The following is a 27617-nucleotide window of genomic DNA, read 5'->3' as shown; positions in this document are numbered from 1 at the left end:
GAATGAAATCATTTTATGATTGAACAGGAATCTGGTACGTAATTATTTTCATCTTTATCATATTTCCAATATACATTATTTCTTTTAAACGCTTTTACCGATATTTATCTGATATATAACTTTTCTAAACTGATGAGTAAAACAAATGTAAAACTTATGATTTTCACATGTGAATAACAACGTAATAATATATGCGTCATAAGGGAAACCGGAAGGAAGTTAAATATTTATCAAATATTTGAATACTATTTTACTATTCGAATATTGGTTAATAGGTATTCATTCACAAATATTCAAATATTTGTTTCAGCTCTATCAACCACCACAACAATTACCTCAGTTTTTGATAATTATCAAGATCCAAGTCCAGCTTGTTTCTCAGTTCGTCAATCACAACCTTTTGTTTTTCCATCATCTTGTTTGTAGGTAATTCTGCTTCACCGGTCTGCAGATCAAAAATATCTTTCATAAACACAAAATGTAGGAAATTCATTTTTTGCTCTTCTAACTGAATTTGCACCAGATATTTATAATATTGATCTTCAAATTTTTTATAAGAGGGAAATATACCATAAATTATAGGAGATTACTGTGTTAGGCTATAAATACATTCATAAATTTGAGAAGATAGCATTAACTTCCACATGCAACAGAGCCAATATGTGATGAACAATTTCTCACTTCGTATGCATATGTCTCTAGATCCTCCAGCTGATTTTTTAACTGTTTAATAAGCTCCTGCTGTTTCTCTCTCTGCTCCGTAATCTTCATTTCATGCTCTCTATCACTCTGCAAATCAAAGGAGATTACTCTGAACAACTGTCAGGCATGCAATTCATAAGATGTCTCTGGTATTATCTAAACTAGCCAGACCTCTTAGCTCAATATCTTAGAAATGTGTAAATTTCAAATTCTTTGTAGTTTTCAAATTAAGTTACTTTGAATTTCATGTCATAAAACTTAACCAAAATCACCAATAATTAAGTTGCTTTTTTACTTTCAGTTTGTGAGATTCAAATGAAAATGATGTAGATACACGAAGGGTTTAAGAGCAGACAACAATGTATAAACTGTATATCATAAAACAATACATAATCACAAATTGTGCAATATTCTTAAATAAGCTAGAATTAATCATCATTTAATAGCCAATATTAAAGAATGACCTTAACCATTAAATTCTCGTGAAGGCTTTGGGCTTCCTGTACAGCCGTTCCCCGAACATCTGGAATTCCTTTAAAAGCAAACTGTTCCAGCTCTTTCAGGAGAACCTTCAAACAGAAAATTGTCTTTTAGTATACAGTACACCATGGATTGGATGGAATTTGGTTAAATTGGGACATCACTTTTCTAAATACAATATAATAACTGACAATGATCAAAATAAACAGAATTAAATTAAATTATATTGGTAAATATTCACAAAGCTTAAAAGGATTTGTAATTCTTCATTACTTTATAGCTGATATTGCAAATAAGCTTGATAACTGAGGAATGCTTTTTTGTATTGTTTCAAAGCAAATTTAAATGAATAAACAACACAAGAAATTTGACTCTAGATTTTCTGCAATTTTATTTTAGTTTGGGATTAAATAATTAATATTTAGCTTATTTAAAGATTATTATTACAATAAGCAAACTCTATTGTCAAAAAAGTAATGAAGTATTTGATTTCAAAATATTTGTGTGTCTAATTATCTTGAAAAAAGATGTTGATCATTCGGATTTATACCTCCTTATCATCAGCATCAGCACTGACAATCTGCTTCAGTCGGAATTGCACCTGCGCAAAGTGTGTTGTCAGTGCAAGAAGAGAAGAATTTAATTGTTCCTGTTCCTCCTCAAGCTTCTCCAGTTGTTCTATGTGACTGTGATAAAATAAACACATTTTTGAACTTCAAGATCAATGTATCAAATTTTTTTTTTAAATCTTTACAATTAATATTTATTTATATCTTGAGATAATGATTGATAATTATATACTAATGTAGTATTTATGAAATATTCACAGAAACATTTTTTTTCTCATAGCAAACTGAGCAAATCCCAACAACAAAGAGTAACCAGTATTTTTGAATGAAATGTTAACACCACCTGGCAAATATAACCATATACATGTACCAGGTAATTCATCATGTACCGGTACCCACACACTACACAGTAAATCATTTATGAAATATAAACATGTTTTGTTGATACATTAGTAATTACATTACTAAAATAAATCGTTCCTGTTGTGCATGCTGTTGCTGTCAATGTAGTATAATTTATCTGAGGAGCCATCACAATACCTACACCCTAATATGTACAAGTTAGAAGTAGAACACCACTACGACGTTAGTGTTATCAATATACAACTTACTCTGCCTCTGCCTTTGCTCCAGGGACAGGGCTAGTAGCAGCAGCTCCAAGTGGGGCCCAGCGCTCTGTTGGTCGTTCATCGCTCTGTTCGTCAAAGCTGTCATAGTTGTATTCTACACTGTCATCTAAATCATTAGTTACTGCCGTTTCGTCCATCATCATGAATGCTGCAAGATGATTTTTTCTCAATTTACCATTTCTCAGAAGGTCACAAAATGTGTTTTTGTGAACAAATGTAAAAGGAAATTAATGCTATTTAAATGATGCTGTTGTAGGGCACATAACCTGTAGTACAGATCAAGGATTTATAAGTGAGAAGGGTTTGTCACTGCCTCTTTACACTACTAAACACCACGCAAGACGATTATAAACCGGGAATAAAAGACATTTTTCTCAACAAATAATTGTCTTATCGAGTCAAATGAAACACCTATCACAATGTATAGCTTAATAAACTTCACGACATCTCATCCTTGCTTTAAGGACATATGATTTAGAAGAAATGTGTTAAATTTCCATTAAACTATAAAAAAAATACAACGTCTCATGAAATGACGGACTGCTCCAGAACGTAAGATGATAAGCCATGCAACCCGCAAGCTACATCAAAGGTTGCGCCAGCAGATATCACAGCAAAATCACTTGTCTCCCAACGTTACGGTCAGTACACAAACACAAAAGTGCTTGCGACCTATTCATCCAAAACCCAGAGTGACTTATCCTTCAAATCTACGTTCTTGTTAAAATAAAGCTTGGTCTGTAAAGTGTAACATTAATACTCAGTTACAGTTTACCTTGTGCTGTTGTCTACAAGTGGTTCAACTTGATGGAAGTCTATCACTATACCACCAGCATGTTGTCACTGGACCAGAAAAATGGCAGTGATATATAGAGTCTTGCTAATACAGGATCCAAATACGTATCTGGCTCAGTACCATTCAAAAATGTCAGGGCTACTGAGAAACTGTCACTACTTTACTAAGTAGAGGAAACTGTCTCCGACTGAAAGTCTACACGTGCATGAGCATGATGGAGAGCACGTTCTTATACAATTGTACTGATTGACTTCCAATCACCTGATACTGATTGTAGATAATGTATGCCTTACAGTACAGAACGGTAGTAAACAATGACAGTTTTTATTTTTTTACTGTTATTTCAACTAATTTTTTGTATTTGGAATTTAGGTGTATTCAATACATTACAGATAATTAATAAGTTTAAAAAGTGTATGATATCGGGAGTTTCCTCCAAATTTATGTCAAATCTTTACGACAATGGTCATTCTTAATCAAAGGCCAGAGACCGTCTCCATCAATGCCAGTGGCAGTGACAGCAGTCAGTTGCGTGGGTGGTGTTTGGTCAACATATGCGATTCGTATACTCACTTTTAGTGTAGTTGAATGTACTTTATCTGTAAGTGTCTCCAAAATCCAATGCAGACGAAGCTATAAATCAAAGGACTACCCTCTAGACAAACCCAGACCGGCTGGGTTTACATCACTTACTCGGCTTCAGATGCAACTTGCGTTTGCCAACAACCACAACATCCGGGGATTTCCTGAAGTAAAGTCAGAGACACAAATGAACGTACTTTCGTACTTAAAATGGATTTTTTGTTGTTGTTAATTTTAATTTCAGAAATAATCGTTATCGATATTCTGAAATTATTGTACATAAAGTTTTCATTCATAGGACAGAAAATAAAGAATTCTATCGAATAAAATATTAGCTCAAAGCATTTTCGAGTGGTCTCCCTTAGCACGTCTCAAAAGGTGTGAAACGCGATGAAAGTTAGCACCAGAAGTTTCTGTTAGCACTAACTCCGCCGTGGCCGGTCCAAAGTCCGCGTTGAGAGAGGAGGAGAGACGTAGTTTCGATGTTGCAAATCTTACCCAAATTTCAACATTTTATTGCATAAAATTTCTTGACAGACCTTACGCGGTCATTATAGATCTAGGGGAAAGTAGTCAAATTTCGGACACCTTAATTATAGTAAAACCTTCGTATGCTTGAAACCTAGCCACATACCCCCATAACTGAGGTATTTCTTGCATTTATCACTTGAAACTCGACACAGATACTAAATTTGTGTTATACCAGGCAAAAGTAATCAGCAATGTATAGCTGTTCGAATTTCAGACAGGGGTGTTCTTAATTCGGACATAGGGTGTTCAAATTTCGGACAGCAATTAAAAACCAATTAAAATAAGTATGATTTTCATATAAAACATATATATTGTTACATAATCATGAATTTCATGTGAGCAAATGTATATGCATTGAAATAAAAAGTTTGTTGAGTTTGTTTAGTTAATATAATATATATCTTTTGTAACTTTCATCATATATACCCAGATTTTGGGCTCAATGTGTAAGAACCCTTAAAGGCTTTAGCTGATAAACATGTTCCCTTGTCTACTTGCACTTTTATTTCTAGGATATAACTGGTTACCCTAGTTACTACTTCTACTTTTTTATTAATTTTATAACTAAGGAAAGCTCTGAATTACTAAAATCCATTCAGAACTTTACAAATGTTACGAAAATTGAACAATATTTAAGTATTTATCGATTAATTTGGACTGTTCCAAATAAGGAAATTTTCATATTAGTAATGGGTGTTCAAATTTCGGACACCAAACTTTATATAGGTATAGTGATACAATTCCCGCTGTATTGTTTATTTTTTACTCAAAATACAATAAAAGGATGTGTTTAAACAAAAAAAAAAAAAAAGTTTAATGAACACACTGAATAAGACATGTTTGACATGGAGTTCCATATTGCGTCATTTGACCAGTTCATTTTTGTATATTCAACCGCAGGAAAGGTCGCAGTCACATATTCACATTCAAACTTACCATACAAAATATAATGCTCACATATCTGTTCTTCAATCTTGTTAATTTCCAATTTGAAAGTAAAGCATAGGTCAGTTACAATGACTTTTTATTAAATATCTGGACTATTTCATGAGTTTTTAAGTATTTTCTAATTACTGTCCGAAATTTGAATCCGTCCGAAATTTGACTACTTTCCCCTAATAACGTCAATAAATAATTTCGTGATATTTCGCGAAAAAAGCATCCGCCTTTCTGAATACGGGCTTGGGAATATTTAACTGTCTAATTTTCTAGACGTGCTAAGGGAGAACGCACCCAACAATCAACAAAAAGAAAGTTAGCACCATTCTTGGATTGTTGGTTTCTTATAGGCTACATACATGTAGTGTATATATATCTATAAATACAGTACTCGTATTTATTTGTTAGTTTCTTCAGTACACACAAGAACCCTTGTGTTTTTAAATTTTATTTGTAAAATACATTTTTGTTAGTTTCGTATATTGCTAACTCCATTTTAAAGTTGGCTTCGGCTTCGTTTCTCCGCTTACTACAGTATATGCTTCGCTATAAATATAGCAGCTGGTTTTAACCAGATTGGAGCCCTTCATCTCTGGATTACGAGTTCGAATTCCGTGTGGAGCAACCGCCTGGTCCTGGCCGTAGGTCTGTTGTTTCTCTTGGTCAGGGCCATTAATGTCACTTCTAATTATATTTTCTTTCTTCCTATCCTCTCCCTTGAAACCGCATCTGATTTGGCCTGGAGTTAAGGCTTAAAAGCCCCCCCCCCTCTACCTTGTGAGTGGAGTTTTCTGGGTTCTGTCCCCTGGGCGAGACCCACCATAGTCTATAAAAGTGGTAGTTTTTGTCCATGCTTAGCGTTCTGCCGGAAGGCAGTGGGACGACTGGTTTGCCCGTTAGCAGTACAAGTACATTCTGTATAATGTGACTGGATGGTATGTACTGCCTGGTGTCTCTGGCCGTATGCTTCATTGAGGTAAAACTATAAAGTGGACAATGGTTTTACACTTGCAAAACAACACAATGTATCGTAAAATCTCCAAAGTATACAGACATTCACACATGTTTACTGCATACGGGAGAGACCGTCGTTAGATGCCTTTAGCTGTTAATGGGACGTATAAATTATGTTCATATGTTATCACTAGCTCTCCACCTCTGAATTGCAAGTGCATGGAGCAGATCACTGATACTGGAGGTAGCCTGTAGGTCGATTTATATTCTAAGGATACTCCGATTTTCCTCCATTCCCCTTGCCAGCGCGTTACACGAATTGAAAATAAAATAAACAATAACGGAAAGCCACTTTAGGCGGCACATGTAATGTTGGAGAAATAACTTCTGTTTCACATTTTAAGAAAATACACACGTAAAAGGATTCGCGCAAAAATTAGAGTGTACTCTCAATATCCCGCGAAGCGGTTTTCATCCGGACTTTGTGTTATGGCTTAATAACATACAAATCTACTCCAATTAATTATTATTAATCTTTATTATTCAATCTATAATTCTTCCTTTAGGGAGCCATTACGTAAGAATAATTTATTACACTATATACTTTTGATATGATAATCCAATTTTAAGCCAGTGGAAATGGCCGTTACAAAGTATTGAAAAAATAACCAGAAATTACAATAGCAAACAATTGTTAATTAACTAGCTCTAACTGTGAAATGTGTAACTCAGATTACAATATCATAAACATTACTAGTATATATATATTTGATAGCATGTTTATTATATCATGATAAAGGTAATTATAATCCATTTCCTTGTAAAATGTGCTACAGCCGTGCTTTAATTAGGAAGATAAAGATATATACCTTCTAAACACTAAATGCTGTAGAGCATCGGACAGGTTGGCAGATGCCGCTATTTACCCCTAACCGAACGTAAATAATAGATGATCTGGATTGTGCGCAAGGAGATACCTTAACAACAACAGGGCTTTTACCTGTTCAGGTGTGCCAGTGGAGACACTAAAACAAATATGAAATACTCAACGTTTGCTTCACTTCGCGTCACTGCAACCGATGAAAACATGACTTTTCGACAGAAAATTGCAAAGCAGTTTAAGGAGAGACGAGGGGATTTGGAGGTTACCCCCAGAAACCTAAATAAGCCCGGTCCTTTTATGTTTATAGCTGAGGTGATGGGCGTATGGTACTATGGCGCGTGTCACGCTGTTCCATTCCTGTATTCTGGGTACAACCCACTGATGGTTATAGCAATACAGGCCTTAGTTTGCTTTCTTGCTTTCGAGGTTATGATCAACTGGTGGTGTGTATGCAGTGTGGATTCGAACTACTATCCTCAACGCCATGGGATGCAACAACGAGAGCTACAGTCTCTTGTGCAGGTAAGATACCTTCAAATAGAGAACTAGAAGCAAACCATACATTTTGGCACACAAAAAGTTGATTCCTTTGTAATCATTGCTGAATACGTCAAACTCAGGGGCACTTTAGGCATTTAGAATATATAATTGATAAAGTATACTAACACATACAATCCTTTTTTATTTTTAGGTAGTGACCCATACAAATTCCAAAGCGAAACGTCGAGATATTGAGAGTACCAAAAATGGCTTCACATCCGGTTCCTATTGGTCGTGGAAGTATTGTACAGTCTGTGACCAACCACAGCCCCCGCGGTGTCACCACTGCAGTATTTGCAACCGTTGTTCACTCAAGCTTGACCACCACTGTTTCTTTGCCCGGAACTGCATCGGATACCGGAACTTTCGTCATTTCACTGTCATGGTATTTTGGTCTTGTGTGGCGTCTGTTATTGGCGTTGTTCACGCAGTACCGTTCGTTTTCATGGACGTGTTGCATAGTGATGATTTATACATTGATATACTTCCTTTTGTGGCCTTCGTTCGGTGGATATTTGGATACTCTAACTTTCAGGTGGGCATCATTGTTTTAGGGTTGTGGTCTTTATTTTTGTTTCTTATTCTGTCAACTGCAATGGCGAAGGAGAGTTATGAATGCATTTCTAAAGGTAAAACGTCATTTGAAGTAAGCAACGATGTCCCTATCAGAGACTCTAGAAGCCAATCGGACAAAATCAGAGCCATATTCGGTAAATATTGGGTTTTAAACTTCCTTCTGCCAATGCATTGGGTATTTGAACCGGAAGTGGATCCTGTTTATTGGCCTACCATAAACAATTAGTCTAAGTCTTGAATTTGTCATTCATTAGAATTGTCTTATGATAGGTATGAATTCATGTACACTACACCAAATCCCTGTGGACCCAGTGGCCAATAATTTCATGTATACTGCCCTAGTTCCTAAATCCCTTTGGACCCAGTGGTCAATGTACTGTGTCAATGGCAGATTGTATAGATCTAGTGTTCTCCAGCGAGAAAAGCGGCATACTCCACTGGCCATGTAAATAAACATAATTTCAGTATTCAATACCTCGTTAATAATTGAATACAGCCAACAATATGAAATCAAGGTTTTCTCATTGCGACCGACAGTTACTAACTAGAATGATTGTTCCTCGCATAATCAATAACACCAGTACACAACTCACTCCGCCGTCTTCTAATGATTGATCTTTCCTAAAATAATAATACATTTCCTTTCTACCTTAATTAAGTATCTATTGACAAAAGTCGAAAATGCAATGAATCAACAACACGTATTGGTAAAATGGCTTAAACACCTCTAATCTCCAGATCATTAGAATATATGCATTATTTGTAGCACAAACGTGTGTGTTTATTAGTACTTAAAACTTTAATATATCGTCTGCCAATAGTTTTGGACGGTCATCTAAGGACGGCAAATTAAAGACTAACTCAAGCGACCATTACTAATCCGGTTAAGCCGATATAAGCACTTTACGGTTGACAGATATTAACATAATTGTCCGGCTTTAATTTACATTGGTACGTGCCCGGACACAACACTTTCGCCACGCCACAATTAAATAACAACGGTCAATACTCCATGTCATGGATAAACAGTGACCCGGTCGGTCAGACTATGTTTATACCAACATGGATATAAAGATATCGTCCCAGGCCGACATAGTCCGTGATACTGCACGCGACAAAAGTCGAACTCTTCAACAGAAACTAGCTCTGCATTTAGAGGAACGAAGGAAGGAACCGGCCGCTTCCCCAAGGAACCTTAATAAGTACCTCCCCTTCATATTCCTGGCTGAAGTATCGATTGTTTGGTACTATGGCACATGTCAAGCCATTCCTTTGTTGTATGCAGATTTCGGACAAGAAGTTATAATTACTATACAGGCTGTATGTAGTTTTATGGCATTCGAAATGGTGCTGAATTGGTGGTGCGTTTTCAGTGTTAGCTCAGACTATGATCCTCAGCGGCACGGCACTTACCTAGAATTCCTAGACAGACAAAATACGGATATACAGGTACGTGAATGATATTTTACTTAACCAATACATATGTAAATGATTAAAACACAAAACACCAAATTGTTCCTGTATGAAAATGTGTTATGTCCTCAGCTTTGTAATGCGTACTATGTTTGTTCAATTTAGTTCCTATTTTGATAGCGGTATAAAATATAATAGCATTATCATAACATGAACAATGTTTCCTTGAGAACAAAACAGAGTAATACACGATTTATTGTCAATGAGCTGTCGTCAGCTTCTATTGATCTTGCACCGAACTGTTGCTGTTTCTGAAACAATGAATTGTCATTCTATAAGATGCATCGTTTAATAGGTAACTTTTTTTTCTATCCATTGAATGTGTTTGATTTTACAAACTCGCTTTCGATCTTAGATTAACTAATTAGTTCATGAAATCTAATTTCCTTTTTCAGGGAACAACTTCTGCCAGTGCCAAAAAACAAGGGACACCTAGAAGTACCAACGGTTCTACTTCTGGTACACCAGCACGTCCGCCTTATTGGTCGTGGCGATACTGCACCATTTGTGACCAACCACGTCCTCCTCGTTGCCATCATTGTGTTCTCTGTAACCGGTGTTCACTCAAACGTGACCACCACTGCTATTTTTCACGAAACTGTATCGGGTACCGGAACTTACGTCATTATACCGTTATGATGTTTTGGTGTTGTCTTTCGTCCGTGGTGGGCTTTGTGCACGCCCTGCCATTCATTTTCATGGAGGTTTTACCCAGTACTGGATACGTGGATATGCTTCCATTCGTAGCATTCTTCCGGTGGGTGTTTGGATACTCGCACTTTCGAGTCGGATTGGTCATTCTTGGAACATGGATGCTTGCTTTGTTTATCATATTCACTACCTTCATGCTCTTTGAAATTATCAGATGTGTGTTGAAAGGGAAGACATCTTTTGAGATTGATAACAACATCAAAATCAACGACAGTCGGAGTGTGAACAGCAAACTCCGAGCTGCGTTTGGCGATTTCTGGTTGATCAACTTTCTGCTTCCAATGCATTGGAGATTTCATCCGGAGGAGGATCCAGTTTTTTGGCCTACAATCAACCAGTGACGTGGTGATAAACGTACAGCTTAGTTCTGTTGGTGCTGTGATATAGTTATAAATAAGAAGAATCTTTCTTTTTATGCAATGTGGATACTACACAGGCGTCTGCTTCTGATTTTAAAAAAGTACTATAACCTACCGCTACTACATAAAGTAGGGGTAAGCTATGGTGAACTCGAGATTCTCTGGCCCTGACACCAGACTTTGACATTATGACAGATAGATACATGTCTGGTTTAGGTAACCAGACATCTATCTGTCATAATGTCTAAGTCTGGTGTCAGGGCCATAGTATCTCGGGCTAAGCTATGGTATGTATATTTTTCAAACCAGAAACAGACTTCTGCGATACTGCAGTCGCCAACGAATCAATTTTAAAAGCAATATAAAGTAATAAAGTTGGCTCATTTGGTTTCGCATCAAACCCTCTGGTTTGGGCTCTTGGCCAAGTCATTATGCTCATCTGAAATATTTGTATCCCAATCATCCAATGATGCAAAGATTCATGCTTTGATAAATAAAGAATATTTCATTATAGATATTTATATAATGTTCTCTTTTTGTCGTCAGTTGAGCATCTACATATAATCACAACATGATACTTCAGCAAATTTGGTTCGGTGCGACTTACAGTTAAACTATTTTGTATTCACGTGCACTTGGTTGAGATACTGGAGAATTAATGCAATCAGTTTCCGTTTCCAAGACAACGGAATTTATGGTTTTTTTTTAATTTGAAGGAAAATATTTCGCTATCAAACTCACTTTATCAAGGTTATAGATCTTGCTCAAGCAGCTTAACGAATTTAACGAAACGAAGACTTTTCGTAATTAAAACTTAAACAATATAACTAAACTGGTGGGGATAATAAAACAGCATTCCTGAAACTAATAAGAAGTACAAATAGAAAATAACCTGATTATTTGCTAGAATAAGCGAGTGCAACTTTTTCAGGGCCATCCTTTCGGGCGATTGTTTTTATCCACTAAATTTAGCTTAGTCACAGGCTTCTTTCTATGTGGAACAACGGAATTACAAAAGCAAGTAAAGCTAAACATTTTCGTTAAAATTCTTCTCTTGGAACAAACACACAAACATAAGCTATGGTCAGAAAAGTTAGAAAGATAAAAAACGAGACTGGCCCTTGGTTCACTACCTACAAAGTAATTAAGCTTTGACATGTTATTTTTGCATAAATATAAAGTTTAGATATTATATCATGGTCTATGATAGTTTGTTTCAATTTGAATGTTGTTTTTTTACGGCATTCAAATTTGCAATTTTACTCGGTTTTCGAAAATTAGACACTCATAACCGGAAGTGCACATTCTTTCATAAATATATCGGTCAAAAATATTAATTTATTTTCCCTAAAATGTACCCACACCATCAGAAATAATTACTAAACTTTAACTACATATCAAAGTTATCGTTTTTTATGTGTAACATAGAGGTACATTTGCAGATGCTTACAATGCTTTTGAATCAAGGTAGTCTCGATGATTTGGGAGACTTCCTCCATGAATTCCGTTTACTCTGAAGTAATACTTTGATGTCAAATTATTGCAAATAAACCTGTGATGCTCGACGTAAACACTCCATCTCAAAGAACAAGAGGCCAATGTGTCATAGCGGTCACCTGAGTAAGGATACAGAATGAAACAAAGACATATTTTGCAGATTCGTACCAGTTGTATCGATACGAATTTGTTCATCTCAAATGGGACGCGCGTACCGGTACAAGTGGTTCGTTTTCAGAAGCTATCACTTGGACCCAAGATAGCGGACTCGAGATTTTTCATTTGTGATTGAAATGTTTTCTTTACTGATAGTCTAATAAAGGAAGCAACAACATTATAACAATAATGGCTTTAATGGATACCACTTCCAGAATACATCTATTAACTGTACCAGACTTGTATCTATCAATTGAAAATTGAGAATACAACAAAAATGAGTGTTGCAAATGTCATGAGATATATAGGTCTAACCGGGAAGGTAAACATAGAACAAACATTTTTACAAAAAAAAAAGTGTTTTAAGCAAGAAGCAGGCACAACACACCATGGTAATACTACCGGGAGGGTGGGAGTGGGCAAAAAATAATCAGCCTTTAGCGTGGCTGTTGAAGCACATGTCAATTGAAAACGAGGCGCGGTAAAACATTGCGGAAGTACATCAATTTTTACAAGCACTAAAAATACAGAATGCGGGAAAATAGCGAAACGACAATACTAAAATTATATTTACATGTAAATAACACTTTACTGATAGTCTAATAAAAGGAAGCAACAACATTATAACAATAATGGCTTTAATGGATACCACTTCCAGAGTACATCTATTAACTGTACCAGACCTGTATCTATCAATTGAAAATTGAGAATACAACAAAAATGAGTGTTGCAAATGTCATGAGATATATAGGTCCAAACCCAAGTTGTTGAAAAGGAAGGGAAAAGGGGGTTAGGATACAGGTTAACGAGGAAGAGGTAAACAAAAGAGGTTCATAGCGTTGATACGTTTGCTCCTATCAGTTTCAATATAGCGTTTATAGCAATCACTAGACCATAAACCTAGAAGTTGGATATCGTCATCTGCGACACCACACGAACTAGCCCAAGTAGCAGCCCCCCGCCTCAGAGAGTGACCCCCATAGGAAGCGGCGTAGTACCCTAGTTGAGAGAGAACCAAGCGGAAGGCCTTAAGGAAACCAGAGTAGGATAAGCACTTCCCAGAGGACAAGAGGAACAGAGGTTGGGTCAAATCTGGTCGTACTAAAAGCTGCTGAAGTGGGGCACAGGGGCAAAGGGGGTGACCTTGCTGTAAACGGGGAAGAACAATTTCAATAGGAACAGCTCTAAATTGCATGGTCTTTACAACTTTTAAAGACAATAACATACCCCATGGGTGAGACAACAAATCCAGACACTGAACATGACGGGATGGGTCAAATACACCTTTAACTAAGAAATTATTAGGTCTCAAAAAACCAAAGAAACCAACAAGGCAGGCTGCCCAAAAACCACAGTTGTCTTTACAAGTAAAATCTAAAATATCGTGAATCTCTAACAACAAACGGGGAGTTACTTCTCTCTTAACACCCGTTAAGACATGTTTTACATGCCAGGTTGTAGTAGGATCAGGTAGATTTTCAGACTTGTGCAAGACTGATATAATATTTAAGTAAGATTTTATACTGCTAAATTTGAATTTTTTCACATCAACCAAATAGGCGACATACATTTCTACAGTCTCTATATCTGCCGGAACACTTGCTAACTTATGGGCCTTACAAAAACTCAAAAAAGTCTGTAAATGAGTTTTATAAGTCTCTGATGTGGAACTAGCCCACCCCTTCTTTTTCAGTCTTTTCACACCGTGTTTGAGTCTCTCTGTCTGGGGATCCGCGTAATCCCCACCTATAACATAGAAAAGAAGGGGAAACATGCTTTAACAGCTCATCGGCAGTAAAGTCAATAAGGTTATAACTAGTCACAACACTATACAAGCGAGAAAGCTGAACTTGCTCATGAAGGCGAGAAGCACTATCTGCGATAGTATTAAATCGTCCATTTATGAATTTTGCTTTGATTTCTTTGATTTTGAAATTATAATATGCAGATCCAAAATAACAATCTTAAACAAAACATAAGTACACTGTTCTTAGAGGACTCTTTGTTGATAATGCTCATGGTGGTCATATTGTCCGTTGACACAATCACAGTTTTATTACACCACCAAGGGGCCCAACGTAAAGCTGATAATACGACAGCCATTGTTTCTTTAATATTAATATGTTCGGAGGACATCACTGGCAGGTCTAATTCCCAATTGACATAAAAGTAATCACCATTAAAGTACCCTGCGCATCCTTTATCACACGCGTCTGTCTGTAGGCCTGTTACAGGTGTTGACTCTATAAAGCGGACACAGCCATTAAAAGTTGACATAAACGTTATCCACCAGTTTAAGTCGGAGAAAAACTCATTATTAAGTTTAACTTTTGCATTAGAACTTTTATATTCACTTGGAATCAAATTTAGCATACGTCTGAGAAAGGTGCGGCCTCCCTTTATCACTGAACATGCCCAACTGAGCTTTCCACATAAAGATTCTAGTTGTTTGACACTTGCACGCTTTTTTCCAACAAACGTATATAGTAAGTTTTGAAATTCGGTCATTTTTTCCTGCGGTAAACTCAATGTTAGTTCCGTCGTGTTGATTAAGACTCCAAGGAAGAAAAGCTGCTGACTAGGACCCTCGACTTTGTTCCACGATATATTGAAGCCCAATTTTCTCAGAGTTGAGATGAGTAATCGAAGACCTCTACTGCATTGTTCAAAAGTATTTTCGATAATCAGAAAATCGTCTAAATATGCGATAACTGTCACATTAAAATGAACTTTCATGATATGACACACAGACGAACTCAGCTTTTGAAAGATTTTTGGGCTTTTGGCATGCCAAAAAGGTAATTTTCTGTCATACATATATGATGGTGATGTTTCTCTCTTAAACGTCCACTTTAAGCCTGTGAGAGTATAATCTGAAGGATGAATTTTTACTGAGCGGTAGGCACTTTTTAAATCCACTTTTGCTAAGAAATCACCTGGTTTAATGATAGAAATAGCACTTTTTAAATCCATATAAGAACAATCTGTATCCGAGGTATAAGAATTTAAGCATGCATGTAGGCCGACTAGCATCATGAATTAAACGAACATCCCCGTTAGCTTAAGGGACAGCTCCAAGTGAACTAATTATTGTCGGTTTTGTATCTGTTATTACGTAATTTTTTAGCAATAACTCTGTGAGTATCTGATCTTCAACTTTTTCATTATATAAAGCAGCTGAGGCATAATTGTCTCTTACGACTTCTTGGTATAGACCAAACTTTGAAGTAAGCTTAAATCCATCACGTATACCAACTAAAAGTTCCTCCCTATCCTGAGTATCCTCACAGTCATTGGGGAGAAGTTCTTCCCACGCCCCATGTTTTAAACAGTTTGTACAGTCTACTGCTGAGCTGGCCCGTTTTTGGGGTCCCTATGACAGTGGGGTAAGATTTGGAAGTGTCTTTGGAGTGGTTAACGGCCGAATGAACACTTGAAAGGCAAATGGCACGGGATGGATGCAAATGGATGTTCGCGAACCCCTATTGTTCTAGTGTCAATTTTTTCAAAGTACGAGTTTTACCTATTCTCACCTCCATATTTTTGCCTAGATTCACAGTGTCATATTGGGGAATAGGGTCCTGCCAGATATGGTCTACGATTTTTAAACATTTTCGCTGTTCGTTGTTATTGTTCAAATTGTTCAATATCAACACACCGACACTGGCAACGGCTCCACTCTCGTGACCTTGACCATGATCCCTAGAATTGTCTGGTGTCACGTAATCTTTTGCGAGTTCGGTTCGTATTTTTTCCTTTTCTTCATTAATTTTTCTTCGTATCATAATTTTTTTCTCTGTCAATTTTTATCCTTTTCAGTTCGCTTTGCAGTTGTTGTAGCTCTTCGTCGTCATGGTCGTCCACGTTGTCGCCATCACTCCCCGGCATGGGTCCATGTTCTGGCATCGTCAAAGATTCATGGAAAACGTCTTCCGTATCACTTTCGCGGGATTCTTCTTCGTTTTGAAGGGCGTCGATAAACCCTTTTAGTCTTGCTCCCGCTCCTGTTCGCTTGGGTAGAGCCCCGCCGTTACCTTCAGTCATATTTCAGCAAAAATCATCAGCAAAAAATAATCAGCCTTTAGCGTGGCTGTTGAAGCACATGTCAATTGAAAACGAGGCGCGGTAAAACATTGCGGAAGTACATCAATTTACAAGCACTAAAAATACAGAATGCGGGAAAATAGCGAAACGACAATACTAAAATTATATTTACATGTAAATAACACTTTGTTAAAAACAAGACAGCGATTATCTATATCCAATAAAATTACATGGATTATTTATTTCTATGTATTCCGAAACTATTTAGGTATAACTTTTATATCAATTTTATTGTTAACAACGAAAATTCTTGGTTTTTATATTCGAAGCTTATTTTTCATATGGGTGCCGCCATCTTGGAAACCATTTGGCAGTGCCGTATCAATTTAATACAACTGGTACGAATCCGCAAATGGAACGCACGGTATATATTTGCCCATCAGGCCCTTGAAATCAGTCATAAATTTGACTTTTTAATTTATGAAGAGTTTTTGGTTCCATTAAATATGTGAATTCAAAAATTTCTTTTGTCATTGTGACCGCATTTGGCTCCACCCTACTGGTCCCTGGGGATCGGCGAGGACTGATATCAGAGATCTAAATATATAGGCCTATACTATTTAAATCTCTGCTGATATGGATATGTTAAAATGCTATATCTCGGGGTAATAATTCTAACAAAGTTTGACTCCTTTACTATGAAAACTGAACAAATAATGTTCATAAAAGTGTTTTACATGTACTACACAAAATATAGCAAATTTGATCCACTCCCCAGAGGAAAATCTGAGATCCCAGGGCTATAAAATTCACAATTTGTATCCATGCGAAACGCGTTTGTGGGGGATATTAAATTGGGCTCCGTTCGTCCGAGATTCTTTTCCGGGCTTTAACTCAAAACCCGTTCAATGCATCAGACAAGTACCCTAGTTGTGCCTTGTGCTATTGAGGACCTTCCATTTTGGGAATGTTGTACGTTTCCATGGACATTTAGTCATTAATACCAAATTACTTTTTCCGGACTATAACTCCAAAACCGTTTAACGCAGCTTCATGCATTTTCTGAATACTTTTGCTTTTGCGGACCTTCCATTTGCGCAGTTCTATGAATTTTCTGAATATATCAGCCTTATTTGTGTCCTTTGCTATTGCGGACCTTCCATTTTGGGATGTTTTCCGTTACCATGGAAACTTAGTCAAAAATACCAAATTATTTTGTTTGTTTGGTTTGATTCTTAACAGGACGGCCTCCCATGCGTCGGGTGTGTTGTGTGTGTGAAGTGCATGGTGCGTACGGTTTTCTTTTGTTTCCATACTATAACTCAAAGAAACGTTTAACGCAGCTCCATGAGCTGTCAGCCAGGACCAATGTATATGGGTGTGATGTTAAAATACTATATATCAGGCTAATATTTCTAATAAAGTTTGACTCATTTTCTATGAAAAGATGAGCAAATAATGGTCATAAATGTTTTTCCCATATAAACTACAGTAAAGTTGATCCCCCTCCCCATCGGTGGGAAACATGAAACCCCATCATCATATAAATCACAATTTTTGTAAGGGTCCTTAAGACCTTTTCATTAATGAAGTACAATTTCTGGAATTTCAGAAGAATATTACGTTTCATCCAATTTGATCTCCTTTGGCCCCACCCCTCAGGCCCCTGGGGTCGGGGGCTGGGACAATATAAATCACAATTTCGGTTCACCTTTGGCCATGGAATGTTTAAATTTCAACAAATTTGGTTTAGCAGTTTTGGAGAAGAAGTCAAAATTATAAATTGTTTATTGCCATACGACACACAAGGGACGACGACGGACAAAAGGCAATTATAATAGGTCACTTGAGGCTTCGCCTTAGTCTTATTGTCGACAAACGACAAAGTAGTCTATAATTGAGAAATTATAAACTCTGATACTGCAAATTTTAACATTCCAAATTATTTTGTGTTTGAATTAGCTGGTTTATCTGCTACTGTCATGGCTAGACATCATATTGATTATGTCATGGTCAATACCTATTTTGGAGCATCGTGTAATATTGTGTATCTGACAGTAAAAAAAATTAATTATCAACAGGAGATCCCACAAGGATCTTGGCGCCCTCCAAAGAATTATCTAGTCTGACAATGGAAAGATAGATCTTTTCCCTACTTTCAAACTTGTTCGAACATACTACATATAAAATTTGAGATAGATCGCTTCAGTACTTTCTGGAAAAATAGCAGTAACAAACTTCAATTATAAAAATCAAAGATGGCTCCTTGGCGGCCATCTTGTTGATCAATCGGTCTCAAATCGCAATATGCACAACTAGGCCCCTAGGGGAACCTACATATGAAATTTAGAATGATCCATTAAACACTTTCTGAGAAATAGCGATAACAAACTTTGAGTATAATTATATATATATATTATAATACAAAATATATAATTATAATACCAAATGTACAGGATTTTGGCAAAATTGCAAACCCCTCATCCCATGTATACATATCTGGAAACTTATTGATAAAATATATAGAAAAAAGAAACAACAACAGAGATTTTACTAAATTAATTTGTTCACATATTTTTATTGTTCATTCATATTATATATTATTGTTCAACAACTGGTTAATAAAGGCATAGTCATGATTGCATATTTAAATTTCAAAGGGACATTTGGTCAACAGTCACACCAAAATAATTCTAAGACCATACAGGCATGTTCAAAATTCATCACCACACTCTCAAACATAAATAACATAGCATTACTGTAATATTGATAGTCATTTACTGACCGTGCATGTCATTTCTATGAAATAGCTGTAGCACAGGCGTTTGATTCTATAGTTATACAAACTCCTCTATATGTGTAATACTGGTTTACTGACTGTAGAATCAAAAGCCTGTGGTCTGAGCTTTCTATGGCCCTGACACCTGATTCAGACAATGTCAATGATCATTAACTTACTATTTGTTCCAAATGAACTTTGCAGGTATACATTTTATATTGCCAAAAACTCTTATCATTTATACTGTCAAAAATAAGGGATCAAACAGTGCTGAAGTGTCCATTTCCATATATTTAACAGGGATTTTAATGTGTACATTGCTTGGAATGTCCTTCTAGATATCCAGCTTTATTACTTATTATGGAAGACACATAAGAAATACTCAGAAAGTCAAATTTTGTTGTCAATCCTGTTTACTTGTTCAAAACATTATACCTACACCTACTAGCCATTTTATGAAAGTGCCAGACTTTTTAGTGTGGAGGCTGTACCAGGATCATGGAACAGTTTAAACTTAGTCAATCACAAATGATACTATCAAAACAATCTGAAATGTTTTCACTTTCCTGAAGTCAGGAATTCCTCTAAAACACAAAATATGGTGGAACAAAGAGCTTCTCCATCCAAGTCTTGAAATTTTAATGAAAAAATTGAGACATAGTTGTAGAGTATTGGACAGATAAACCAAATGCATGGTTACAGTCTGGTGTCAAGGCCAGAGAACACTGAACAAACCTACAAGTAACCATCACAAATAAGGAAACTAAGGCAACATTACACAGGCACTTGACACAAATTTCCAACTAATGGTCAATATATACATGGTTTGATACTATTGATCTTTGGAATTTGGTGGAAATTTGTATTGAGTCCCTGTGATTAATTAATTATATCAACAGGTGTTTTTTCCACTATTTCTTCAATAGCTTTGTAGAAGATTATCAAAATATTTTTGGTTAATGTTTCTTTTTTAAATTATTGTTTTGTCATGAAAAAGATTGACAAAAGTTTTACATGTATATGTATTTGGTAATCGCCAGCTGAAAATTCAAAGGAATTTTGAATAAAGAGATAGAAATAACAAAAAAATTATATTTTAGCATGGATACAGACGAGCAAAAATGCAGCTTAAAGAGCTCTGTTTTAAATCCCATTTCTGTTTATTATATTTGTTTCTTTCATTTTACATCCGTTTAACAGTCAGAGTCATTTAAGATGATAACAAAGGTTTAGAAGGTGGAGAAAAGTCAAGTGGCTACAGAAAAACCACCAACCAGCTGTCAGTAAGTCTGGCAAATACTCCAACATAGGTTTCATAGCAACCCAGAGGTGGATAGGAAAGGGTTAATATGTTGTTTACATGATATCACTAATCATTTATGATTGAGCTATTCTGTATTTGCATATTGCAGATTTATCTGCCCTTGCGTAGATATTAATTGTTACATCATGTTTTTATGAGTTTGTTTAACCCAATATTTTTTCAGAGAAAATGACGTCATTTTTGCACACACAGAAATGACATCACAACTAATACCCTGAAAGGGAGATAACTCTGTAACATGCAAAGACGGAATAACAAATCAAACTTACTTTAACATGTAGCAATACATCATCTAACACAGTGTATAGGATTGGAAAACTCATAATTATTTTAACATTTTGACAAATTCAATCTTCATTGTGCATAACATTAAAGGCCCACTACCTTTCCGAAACGGCCTTTAATTTTTAAAATGGGAATGTAAAACAAGATCGATAATTTTGTAGAGTCGCAAAAATTATTAACTTACCGTTAATACTACATTTATCATCACCTTCTGAACGATTTGATTAGAATAAATAAAATTTTTATTTTCATACAGCGGGTCATATTATGTTTCCCGGCGTCATCCTAAATACCGCGCGGTAGTTGACTATCACTGCGCCAGACAGCAAAACAGCGAATTGACTCTCCACTGTTTTCATATATTACGTAGGAAATCTGGCATATGTTTGGTGTCGTAACCTTATTTTAGGTCATCGGAATGCATTTTCTGATGTTATCAATGTTTTTTAAGAAACCTTTATATTTTGCTCCGGAAAAGTAATGGGCCTTTGATTAATTAACTTCTGGTAATAAAAATTCTGAAACATCAGTTTCTGTATTTATTTTTGGATCGTTGTGGCGAACATTGGTTAAACAAAACATCTAACAAACAAACAAAAAATAATGTCCTTGCACCACAAATAAGACGTATCCAACACCAGGAAAAGCAAAATTTGCATAGATATCATATTTGTGCATTAAAAACTCCATAACTAATAAATGAGGCTGGATTTCTCAAGGTCAGATAAAGAAGACCACACAGTGACAACATTCTACCAATGAGGAGCACTTTCATAAATAAATACACATATTTCTCCTACCATCACATCACAGACAAATATGGAAAATGGAGAGTAAACCTATCTAGTGGGGTGGGGGGAGCAACTGCTTAAGTTTAAATCAGTGAAAGAAAAGGTAACAGGTAATATTATGTCCAATTAAATGCATTTTACATTATTGCATATATACAAGCTATCATCATAGAGTGAAATGTTAAAGCAAATGATCAACTTGAAATGAATTGTAATTTCTACGAAGAAAGAAACAACAGATTGTTTGATCGAACTAATTTATATATAAATGTAATGTCCAAGAAAAAATAATAATGTAAAGTTAAATTGACATGTTAATTGTTCTTTGGTAGTTTTCATCTATAGGTTTTTGTTTGAAACAGAATATCACCCTAAACAAAGATAACAATATTCTGTCAGAGTTATCTACTCTTCTGGATAGGTATTGATAATTGTTGCGTCATAGACGTATATGTATCAGAAAATATCAATTTGTGGCAGCCTGATACTTTAAACAAACCAACTATGGATCAAACATCTGCTTTCAAAAGCAAATACAGGGTACCACTTAATTTTGAAAAGACAGAAAACAGACTGTGTTCATAATCTCATAACAGTCACATATACAACATTTCACACAAGAATTTGTTTGACCACAACCCTTAATGTCTTTTTGAAATGTCATTGCAAAATACAGCAAATGTTACTTATAATGAAGTCAACAATGTTTTTTCCATAAATACATTGAAGATACAAGGACTTCAATTGTAAAGAAAATATAGATGTCACTCTAATATGGTATCTATTTGTGCCGTCGATTGTGAGTTTGAGGCCCGGATACTCGGATAGGACATGAGTCAATAAATTGTCATGCTTTGTTAAATTGTGTTTCTTTGATATTTATTATTTTCCTACAGCAAAAGTACTAACTGGTATTTAACTTGATATCAAGATTTCACGTGACATGGATCTACAGCTGCTTTAAACCTCATTCATATTATTAAGATGAATGAACACTGAATTTCATTAATGAATAGTAAGCTGAGTATAATAGAGAGGGCATTATGGGTAACACCATAACTTTAGGAAATTAACTAGAAAGGGCATTATGGAAAATTAACTAGAAAGGGCATTATGGGTAAGGGCTGTTCCAGCAAAACATATATGGCACCCAGGGAAGGCACTTTAAAAAATAGTATGTGCCATGGTAGGTTCCAAATAATATCACTTCTGTGCCAGGGTGGCGTTTCAATGAAATCACTTCTGTGGGTGGGTCTATCATAATCTGAAGCAGTTCTAACTTTTTGATATAAAATGCAAAAATTTGTGTTTTATAATTTCCGTGTCAGTCATCCTGACTATAAAAATAACTATTGAGAAAAATATTAATTTCTGACAATATTAAAGCATTGATCATCTTCAATAAAAAACAATTATTTTATTTTATGGATGTTTTGATATAATATTCACAGAATATTTATCTAAAACATATTATATTCAATCAAACTAGGCAATAGTACAGAGAAAACAACAGATTAGTTTTGGCAAAATACTTTTGTCAACAACAGGTCTTTATTTAAATTCACTGGTATTATGTCGAGGAAAACATGTCAGTTCACAAGCTCAGATGTCTACTCTTGCATTACGTTTATGGAACACTTCGGTATCTTTAATAGATTTTCTGCTGGTTCTAGGAAGATTATACCTTTATACAAATTAGCAATAGATGCAGCAAATCAAACAATAGTTCACTGCACCATATACAGTACGATTTTGTCCTAGGTCTCTTGTTAAATGTTAGAAATCAAAATATGTAAATCCAAAAAGATGTCGGAGCAAAAAAAAAAATTCCCTTCTATGCCATGGTCTTGTTCACAAAAAGAAAAATATGTGTGGGAGTCAACAAAATTGAAAATCACTTCTATCGGTGGGTCTCCTAATTTCAAAGTGCCTACCCCCCCCCCCCCCTACCATATATGTTTTGCTGGAACAGCCCTAACACCATAACTTTAGAAATCAACTAGAGAGGGCATTATGAGTATAACTTTAGAAATCAACTAGAGAGGGCATTATGGGTAATGCCATAACTTTAGGAAATTAACAATGAAATGAATCCATGCATACATCAATCATGTAAACTCCTTTACAATTGGTAGGACACAAAATTAACAGTACTAACTATCTAAAATCTCAAAGTAAGACAGGGACAAAACATCACTGAGATCAGAGCCAATGCTGAAAATGTACACAACTTCAACATCACCAGTGGTATGTGTGTTCACAAACTACAGGAAAGCGTCTTGTGCAGTTTAACTGAAAATCTGTAACAACTCAAAGTTTGTGTACATGCTGAATAAAATAATACCCTTTTACACATATTTTCATTCCAATTCAATGTCTATTCACACACTCACTCATACTATAAAAATACGTTTCATTATAAACATCCATTCACTGATTCATCATCAATTGTTGTCATTCACTATTGTAGTATTACAAGAATTATAGTTGCTTAGTGCTCAACGAAATTTATCATTGTGTATGAGTATCAGGGCAAAAAATAAAAATATGTATTTAGAAATGACATCTTTAGATGGTGTTGTAGTATTTTGTTGATTTGTATTTTTATAGATAAATGTCCATTAACTTGACTAGAGGTGGCTTCTGATGGTAATCAATGCCTTTCAAACATTATACAACTTTATGTTTCACAATTCTTCTTTCACAAATCATAAATGTAGTCAAAAGTCATGGGAAAGGCAAGCACTAAATGCTTACTTCCAAGTATTTTTGTTTTACATGAAAGTATTGATGGGAAAATAAAATGGAAGTTTGAAAATAATGAAAACTCTAGCATTGTCTTCTTTCACGTATCACAAAGTAGACTTTTTTCCTTGTTTAAATTGATATTTGCACCAAATAATTTTTTTAACATGTAACAGGTAGTCCTCATCTTCAATAACTTTTACCAATTTTTTGTAGAGTTCCAATTAGTTATTCAACCATAAAGACAGGGAAAAACTTTAAAAGGTAAGAAAAACCCAATTACCTTGAAACTTATCAAAAATAAAATTACTAATCTAAGCCCTCAACCAACAACCTACAAAAACTTCCCAAAAAAGGCCGTGCTACTTAATAAATTAAAGCTTTAAAATCACTTCTCTGAGATTTCCATTCTTATCTTTGAAAATCTTGGTGAATCTTATTTTTTAACCAACAAATCTGTTGAACATGCAACAGCTTGGTTGAATTAATCATAACAACATTTTGATTAAATAATTTGTTTAAATCTTGAAAAATTATATTACTATTTCACAGCACTTTTTACATTCATGTTACCCTTAGCAAACTATTAAATTATGTTCTAGCTTTCATAATGCCATGTACTCGACTCTTGTCATCAAACAGGCCACGTATAAGTAATACCTGTGTGAGACCAACGGATACCATGATAAAAACCTGGATCCCTGAGAACCAATTCACTCGTTGGAAATTAGCTTCAGCTGTGTTTCGATCCCTTGCTTCATAATTTTTTAAGACGTGTTGAATCTGTGCTGATTTGTCCAAATTGTCTTTCATTGTTTCTATTTTTGTCTGAAACATTGATGATCAAAACAAACATCATAAAATATTCTAAAATCTGTGATAAGATACAAATGCACAAAACAATTAATGTATGACTTGATCTACTTTTACCAGCAAAATGTATTGATTACAAAAATCATGTTCATGTGATTCATTATTCAGTATTAGAGTTTTTAAGCTTAGACCTTTATGTACCTTAAAATCTTGAATCGTCATGTCAATTAATCCTGACAATTCTTCTTTCGCAAAATTCCAGTCCTTGTCGTCATCATCATCTTCATCATCCTCATCATCAGAAACAATTTCAAAATAGACCACCTTAGCATTGAAGTGACTGAATGTGTTATCAAAACAAAATTTATAATCTCCAGCTGCAGCAGCATCCACTCTGAAACACATTATTTATACATTATCACTTATCTACTTCACTGATCCATGACCTTCATGAATTAATATTTAAATTTAATTTCAACTATTTCTCTATTGTAGAAAATACAATATGTAAATGCACAATTATACTACAGATAATCTTTTCAAAAGTTGGTATACAATATGGTAATACTCATCAAGTACCGGTAACCGATACTCCAAATGACCTGGATGACTTTCTAAGTTCTTTTAGATGATTCTTTCAGAAAGATTGCTTTATTTTAAATATGAATTATCTCTGCACATGGTAGGAATAATGGTATGAAGTGAATGATTCTTTCTTAAAAGCATCAACCCCAGAATACTGCTTTTTTTATTAGATGTTTAATTTGCTCAAATTTTGATAACAAAATATGTATTGTGATACTTTTTGCATCTCATGATCAAATTGATGGAGTATAACTAGCCTTTAACAACAATCAGGTACATTAATCTTCTCCCTCTCTCAGTTAAAGAAATTTCCTTACTTATGAACTGCATCAGATTTCTGAACATCCGATATGAGCACTTGACCACTAGGAGCCTGTATATAAAAACTGATATCCAGGTCGCCACCATCTATTACCTGAAATAGAATAAAGATACCAGGTAGTTAACTTTGTGAGAAGTGAATTATAAATATCTTACTGCTGAATGTCTATAAAGCCATGTATTCAGACGAGGGTCGTGTTGTTGTAATCTATCTTTGTCTGATATTATAATTCTTTTAACAAAAAGAGACACAATCATCATCAGGTGTATTGTGTGAATACTGTGGTAGTAAGTAAGTCCTTGCCAATGGTCTGAATTTTGTTTCATATATTATTGCTTATGAAGCACTGAGGAAGGTAATATATGAAGCATGCTTCATCGTCACACTTGTAATAAAAGTATCCCCTGAAATTGCAATTGTACCGCCTCTCCTGAAAGATAATGAAACCCCTGTGAAATCATATTTTTGTGAACAAGCCAGCAGGTACATGTGTAGTCTTAGCTTTGCACTTAAACATGTTTAATTCAACCCATTTTGTAAAAAATGAATTATATCTAGGAAAGAAATGAAAATGATCATTAAGTGAAAATTGCAATAGATATACAGCTAGTTTTTAGATACATGTACATGGCATTTTTTCTAACTGATTTTATTAATAATTTTGCAGACTTAATTTTATGTTGTCCGGCTTGGACAGGCATTTTTTTAAAATATAGTAAGTAAAGTGTCACAGGCACGGTGGGCGTGGTTGCCAATGTAAATAAACACAATCTCGACTCCTCCCCTTCTGCTCTTATGATTGGGATGTGAAATAGTTTCTCCAAAGAGAAATATTTACACTATCATGCAAAACAGTACATATGGTCCATTAAATATATTTAAATTAGAATGTTGTAAAACACTGAGTGTAAAGGGATGAAGAGGATTAATGAAATTTGTCAACAACTTGTCAGCATCCGATTGGTTGCACACGTAGGCATAAGCATGAAAGTTACTTGCAGCTTTTGACACTAGTGTCAGCGATGTCCATTACCTGATATTCAATCTCAATTCCAACAGGTTTTTTCACATGTTGGTAGAAACAATCCTGGGTCCCTGCGTTAATTTCTACTGTAAGATCAGTTTCGAAACTTACAACAAAAGCGACAATGGTGTAAAATAAACATAACACAGAGATGAACTTAGCCATTTCGGCACACAGCACCTGCCAATACCGGAAGTAAATATACAGGAAATGACGTTTTATTCACTGCGAAACTACTCGAACTTTTTTCAATGGCTATTATCTAATTATATCAATAGTTCGGTAAATATATAGTTAAAACGTTAGTTATTGTCAAATATAAGACTGTCAAACGCCAATTAATGTTACCAGATGGGCGTTCAATGAAACAACAATTGAAATTGCTGGAACTATTTGCTCCTATTTTGCATATCGGTGTGCGCACGAAAATAGTACACAAAATAGTCCATAATAATCGTCGTAAAATTATATTATTTAAAGCGTGTACGTTTTAATTTCCACTGTTCTGAGTATCATTATTGTTAATAT

The 27617-nt window shown here is 35.2% G+C and overlaps 5 protein-coding genes across 6 annotated transcripts in view; 2 read left to right on the top strand and 3 right to left on the bottom strand.

Moving 5' to 3' along the window:
- Window positions 1–3914, bottom strand: part of LOC138329379 (RUN domain-containing protein 1-like) — a 31415-nt gene extending 27501 nt beyond the window's left edge. The window contains exons 1-6 of one of the 2 annotated variants that reach the window (XM_069276321.1): window positions 3750–3914; window positions 2363–2528; window positions 1733–1868; window positions 1167–1271; window positions 682–789; window positions 336–445 (exon numbers count right to left, since the gene is read on the bottom strand). In XM_069276321.1, coding sequence (XP_069132422.1) covers window positions 336–445; window positions 682–789; window positions 1167–1271; window positions 1733–1868; window positions 2363–2523 — 620 coding nt within the window. In that variant the 5' untranslated portion in view covers window positions 2524–2528; window positions 3750–3914. The remainder of the gene's footprint in view (window positions 1–335; window positions 446–681; window positions 790–1166; window positions 1272–1732; window positions 1869–2362; window positions 2529–3749) is intronic. The other variant, XM_069276322.1, reaches the window with a different exon arrangement.
- A 3242-nt stretch (window positions 3915–7156) lies between these two features.
- Window positions 7157–8407, top strand: LOC138329378 (uncharacterized). The gene is made up of 2 exons (XM_069276320.1): window positions 7157–7587; window positions 7757–8407. Exons 1-2 carry the CDS (start codon window positions 7219–7221, stop codon window positions 8405–8407), a joined length of 1020 nt encoding a protein of 339 aa, XP_069132421.1. The 5' UTR covers window positions 7157–7218.
- Window positions 8408–8470: 63 nt separating this feature from the next.
- LOC138329377 (uncharacterized) lies at window positions 8471–11250 on the top strand. Its single transcript, XM_069276319.1, has 2 exons — window positions 8471–9630; window positions 10050–11250. The coding sequence occupies exons 1-2, from the start codon at window positions 9244–9246 to the stop codon at window positions 10704–10706; spliced, it is 1044 nt and encodes a 347-aa protein (XP_069132420.1). The 5' UTR covers window positions 8471–9243; the 3' UTR covers window positions 10707–11250.
- Window positions 11251–12630: 1380 nt separating this feature from the next.
- Window positions 12631–15146, bottom strand: LOC138328778 (uncharacterized). The gene has a single exon (XM_069275519.1). The coding sequence runs from the start codon at window positions 14149–14151 to the stop codon at window positions 13180–13182; it is 972 nt and encodes a 323-aa protein (XP_069131620.1). The 5' UTR covers window positions 14152–15146; the 3' UTR covers window positions 12631–13179.
- Window positions 15147–22695: 7549 nt separating this feature from the next.
- Window positions 22696–27284, bottom strand: LOC138329376 (transmembrane emp24 domain-containing protein 1-like). Its single transcript, XM_069276317.1, has 4 exons — window positions 27099–27284; window positions 26061–26158; window positions 25360–25552; window positions 22696–25173 (listed from the first exon to the last, which is right to left on the bottom strand). The coding sequence occupies exons 1-4, from the start codon at window positions 27252–27254 to the stop codon at window positions 24937–24939; spliced, it is 684 nt and encodes a 227-aa protein (XP_069132418.1). The 5' UTR covers window positions 27255–27284; the 3' UTR covers window positions 22696–24936.
- Between the last annotated feature and the right edge of the window lie 333 nt (window positions 27285–27617).

This window comes from Argopecten irradians, chromosome 8, assembly GCF_041381155.1.
Source record: "Argopecten irradians isolate NY chromosome 8, Ai_NY, whole genome shotgun sequence".
In the NCBI taxonomy this organism is placed as follows: Eukaryota; Metazoa; Mollusca; class Bivalvia; order Pectinida; family Pectinidae; genus Argopecten; species Argopecten irradians.
The sequence above is the reverse complement of the archived record's forward strand: the minus strand, read 5'-3'. Positions and strand labels throughout refer to the sequence as shown.